A 4,886-nucleotide genomic window follows, 5' to 3' on the forward strand; every position below is an offset into this window, starting at 1 on the left:
TGATCTGTAAGTTTTTTTCCCCTTTAAATAAATACTACCCTGTTAATTATAATTCCAAACTGCTGTGGCATCGTTTGTGACTTACGTCTACAACGGAGAACATCTTTTTAAATGATGCGTGGTATTTTTCCTACAAGGTTCCCTCTATGTAATGCTAATTTACAATGTCTAAGTGTTCAAACTCTGAATTCAACTCTATTGAAAACTGTCAGTCTGTGAAGATACAATCAGTTATTCTGTTTAAGTGAAAGTTGATTAGATCTCTTGACGCTTCAATTTTGTGAACTCTGAGACATGACAGATCATTAGCAAGGGTTGTCAAGTATCACACATTAACACTTGTGTGTGTGTGTTTGTGCATGCCTATCCATGTGATTTAGTACACAGGCTGTCTAGTGTTAGAGGCTTTTAAGGCCAAAATTTGAAGAACTGATTAGAATATTGAAGTCTCTGAGAATAGTGGAAGATACAGACTTGTATCCAGGCAGAATGTGAATTTTTTTCTACAATGAACTGTCATTTTCTTATAATTCCTTCTTCTGATTGCATGAAGGTCATCATCTTATGAGGTGTTAGTTACTTTACTCAAAATCTATAGATTAAATGACATTTATAGGGTGTCTTTATAGCAACTAATATTTTTCAAAGATTGACGTTGGGATTAACTTACTTGATACAGAAAATAACCATCAATTACAGTACAGGAATCTGAGGGAAAACTCAAATAAAGATTCCAAACTAATTTTGTGCTTCTTTTATATAGTTCATAAAAATTTTAATATATCTTTCTGTTGTACCAATATCAATAACCTTTTGAAGATTAAAGCACTTGGATATGATTGGGAGTTATCAGTATTACTGAGGTGTGATACAAATGACTAACCCTAATACTGTAGAAATACAACTTTAGATCTCTGACACTCATTATAGAATTTAAAATTTAGAGATAACTGTCAAGACTTTCAGTTTAAATGGGATTTCTCTACCTTTGAAGTTAAAGAAATTTGTATCAGTTTGAGCACCAGGTGACAAATGTTCATGCCCAAATTCATGCATCAGGACAGGTACTTGTCATAGTTTGAGATTAGGAGTGGTTGTAAACAACAGAATGAAATGAAATCATGAATATTTCCTACATATAGTTTACAATCGATGTGAACATAGATTAAAGTAGTCATCAAAATATTACATGCAGGGATTATATATAGCATGCTATGAAACATGGGTCAAGGTCTTATTTAGTATGGGGAGAGAGGGAAGCCTTAGCTATATATATCGTAAGGAATATCCCTTACATATGAATGAGGATGGACCAGATGAAGAGGAAGGATAGGGAGAGGAAGTAATAGGCATGTAAAAGAGAAACTCTAAAATTGGGAGGTGAAAAGTTTTAACCACAGCATTGATAAAGAAAGAAATCAGGTGTAAATTTGAGACCATGTAGGGATATAGCTTTGGTACACATGAGATAATGAAACGGGGTTAGGTGCCTGATAGGAGATTTGTCCTTATCCTCACAGTGGTCGGGGTAATCTGAAGAATAAATCAGGTAAGAGACGTTGCAATGCCTCTGTTAGAATGACGCAGTGTAAATAAAGCAGGTGGAAGGAGAAGGGAAGCATAAAGAGACATGAAAACATAAACATGAACTGAGTCTGCTTCTGCATTCCAGTTAAGATGAAAGATGATGCTGATATATGGACATGATATCACATAAAAAGACGGATGAAATAGGATGGAAATGAGGGGAAATGGATGAGGGAAGAAAATGTATAATGTATGACAGCAGTTTGAGGTAAGGAAAAATGTATCAAAATTTACAGATTTCTGACGAAACATGAATTTCTTTCCACAGTGCTATGGGATACGAGAGAGGTAGGAATATGAGAAAATTCTTTGTAGGACAACAAAATGAAAATGTAAATTTTACTTGTGGCTTTTGAGCTCCTGATGACTGTCATAGGCACAATGGAATGAAGATGATTAGCTATCAGTGGAGCAGAAATCTGAATGCTACAGAGGCATATATGCCTGATTTGAAATGGTAATTTAAAGCATTAGCGTATATAAGATTATCCTGGAATTTATGTAAAGTTATGATGATAAAGCTCACCCAAATTCTTCTAGAACATCAATATACAACATAACACACAAAAAAGTCCAAAGAAACAAAGATATCCAGGGTGTGCAGATAGCAGAAGAGAGAAGCATTAGTTCATTTCGTATTTCAATAGAAATTCATAGAAGTGTCTAGGAAAGGAAAGGAATAGAAACCTGTTAGAGAGAGGTTGATAAAAATTATTACTGCTTGTAATAATTACAGACATTTGGAATTTTAGATTATAACTACTACTATAACAGATTCATTGTTAGATAATGTGCACCCTACATATATGTTCAATTTTATTTTGAATTTTAAGGAACCCTTAAACATTCTTATTAAGATACTGGAATTGAAAAATGATGAGCAACCAATCTGTCATCTCACAGTTCTTCCTCCTGGGCCTGCCCGTCCCACCAGAGCACCAGCACCTTTTCTATGTCCTGTTCCTGGCCGTGTACCTCACCACCATCCTGGGGAACCTCCTCATCATCATCCTCATTCTACTGGACTCCCATCTGCACACACCCATGTACTTGTTTCTCAGCAACTTGTCCTTCTCTGACCTCTGCTTCTCCTCTGTCACAATGCCCAAATTGTTGCTGAACATGCAGAACCAGGAACCATCCATCACCTATGTGGGTTGTCTGACACAAATGTACTTTTTCCTGGTTTTTGGAGACATGGAGAGTTTCCTTCTTGTGCTCATGGCCTATGACCGCTATGTGGCCATCTGCTTCCCTCTCCATTACACCAGCATCATGAGCCCCAAACTGTGTGTGTTTCTGATTGTGTTCTGCTGGATACTTACAATGATGTATTCCATGTTACATACCCTACTGCTATCTAGATTGTCATTCTGTGAAAACAATGTGATCTCCCAATTTTTCTGTGACATAACTGCTCTGCTCAAGTTAGCCTGCTCTGACATTTATATTAACGAATTAATAATATTTGTCATTGGAGGGCTTTTTAGTGTCATTCCATTCTTGCTCATCATTGTGTCCTATGTACAAATTGTCTCCTCCATCCTGAGAGTTTCATCTACTCGAGTTATCCACAAGGTCTTCTCCACCTGTGGCTCCCACCTGTCTGTGGTCTCACTGTTTTATGGACCAGCTATTGGTGTCTACTTATGTCCATCAACTAATACCTCCACTATAAATGAGACAGCCATGGCCATGATGTACACTGTGGTGACTCCCATGCTGAACCCCTTTATCTACAGCCTAAGGAACAGAGATATGAAAGAGGCCCTGCTAAGAGTCCTTTGCAAGAAGAAAATCTCCTTGTAATGGTAACACTAAGAATTTTAATTAAATTTATCTAGCAAATATATTGATGTTACTATTATAATATATACCTCTTAAAGGAGACACACATTCACTAACATACTACATAGTATTTCAACTGTAAGTATGAGTTTTTCAAAGTAGTTCAGTTAGGGAATGGAGCTTTCGTGACTCAGTGATGACATCATCTGTCTTTCATGTGTGATTCTAGAATCATTAGGTAAGAGCCACTGATTTATTTAATCTTCCTTTTCATATATTCTTGTTACCCCAATGTTTTCTGACTTTATAAAAATTTCTGTGTTGACTACAGTATACTTTTTAAATATGAAAAAAATGATACATCATGAAACTATATTGATGCTCAGTAATCTTTTTTGTTTATTTTTTTTGTCTCTCATACAGTACATCCAGACCACAGCTCCCCCTCCCTGCACTCATCCAAGCCCCTTCCACACCCCTCCTCTCTCAAAGATCCACTTCTTTATTTCCTTTCAGAGAAGACCAGGCCTCCTGGGAACACAGCATAAAAAGATGCAATAAGATTAGGCACAAACCCTCATATCGAGGCTGAGACACAACTCATTAGGAGAAAGAAAGAGTCAGAAACGTACTACCACCACGGTTATGAATCCCATAAAACCCCTAAGCTAATCAACCACAGCATGTATGCAGAGTCCCTCAAGCAGACCCATGCCAACTCCATGATTGCTGGTTCAGTCTCTGTGAACCCCTATAAGAGCTACTTAGTGGATTTGTCAGCCATGTTTCTCTGATGTCTTCAATCCACTCTCTCCTACAGTCCTTTCTCCCCATCATTTGCAGGGTTCCCCAAGCTTCACCTAAAGTTTGTATGTGGCTTTCTGCATTGCTCCCATCAGCAGCCAGAGGAAGCTTCTCTGGTGACAATTGAGATAGATACCAGTCTATTAGTATAGCAGACTACCATTCGGAATAATTTCACTGGGGGTTAGATCTTGCTTGGCTCTATCCTAGGTCTCTGAGCCATTTGACTTCCATTTCCTAGCCATCCAGGCAGATAATGGGCTCTCTCTATTGGCATAAACCTAAAGTTAGACCAGTCTTTGGTTGGCCAATTACATAAGCTCTAAACCATCATTGTCAGAACATATCTTACAGTCATAAAGCTTGGGTCAAATGCTATGCGGATAGATTGGTGTCCCAATTCCTCCATTGGAAACGTGTTGTGGTTCAAGAAGGCAAGTGGCCAATTCAATACTTAAGGATACTCCATTATGTAAATATACCATATTTTTTACCCATCCTTCATTTTAGAGATATCTAGGTTGTTTCCAGTTTCTGGCTATTGTGAATAAAGCCACTATAGATATACTTGAGCAAGTATCCTTGTGATAGGATACAATGTCTTTTGAGTATATCCGTAAGAGAGGTATACCTGGGTCTAGAGGTAGATGAAGTCAAAATTTTATGAAGAACAGAAATATTGATGTTCAAAGTGCCTATATAAGTTT

General features: G+C 37.4%; 1 protein-coding gene across 1 annotated transcript; it reads left to right on the top strand.

Moving 5' to 3' along the window:
• The first annotated feature begins 2,460 nt into the window (after nt 1-2,460).
• Nucleotides 2,461-3,396, top strand: LOC101979836 (olfactory receptor 1468-like). Its single transcript, XM_005349591.1, has one exon. It carries the CDS (start codon nt 2,461-2,463, stop codon nt 3,394-3,396), a length of 936 nt encoding a protein of 311 aa, XP_005349648.1.
• Nucleotides 3,397-4,886: the final 1,490 nt, after the last annotated feature.

Source organism: Microtus ochrogaster, chromosome 7 (assembly GCF_000317375.1).
Source record: "Microtus ochrogaster isolate Prairie Vole_2 chromosome 7, MicOch1.0, whole genome shotgun sequence".
In the NCBI taxonomy this organism is placed as follows: domain Eukaryota; kingdom Metazoa; phylum Chordata; class Mammalia; order Rodentia; family Cricetidae; genus Microtus; species Microtus ochrogaster.

Coding starts and splice junctions, on each gene's coding strand:
- LOC101979836 (XM_005349591.1), top strand. CDS start 2,461: ATGATGAGCAACCAATCTGTCATCTCACAGTTCTTCCTCCTGGGCCTG.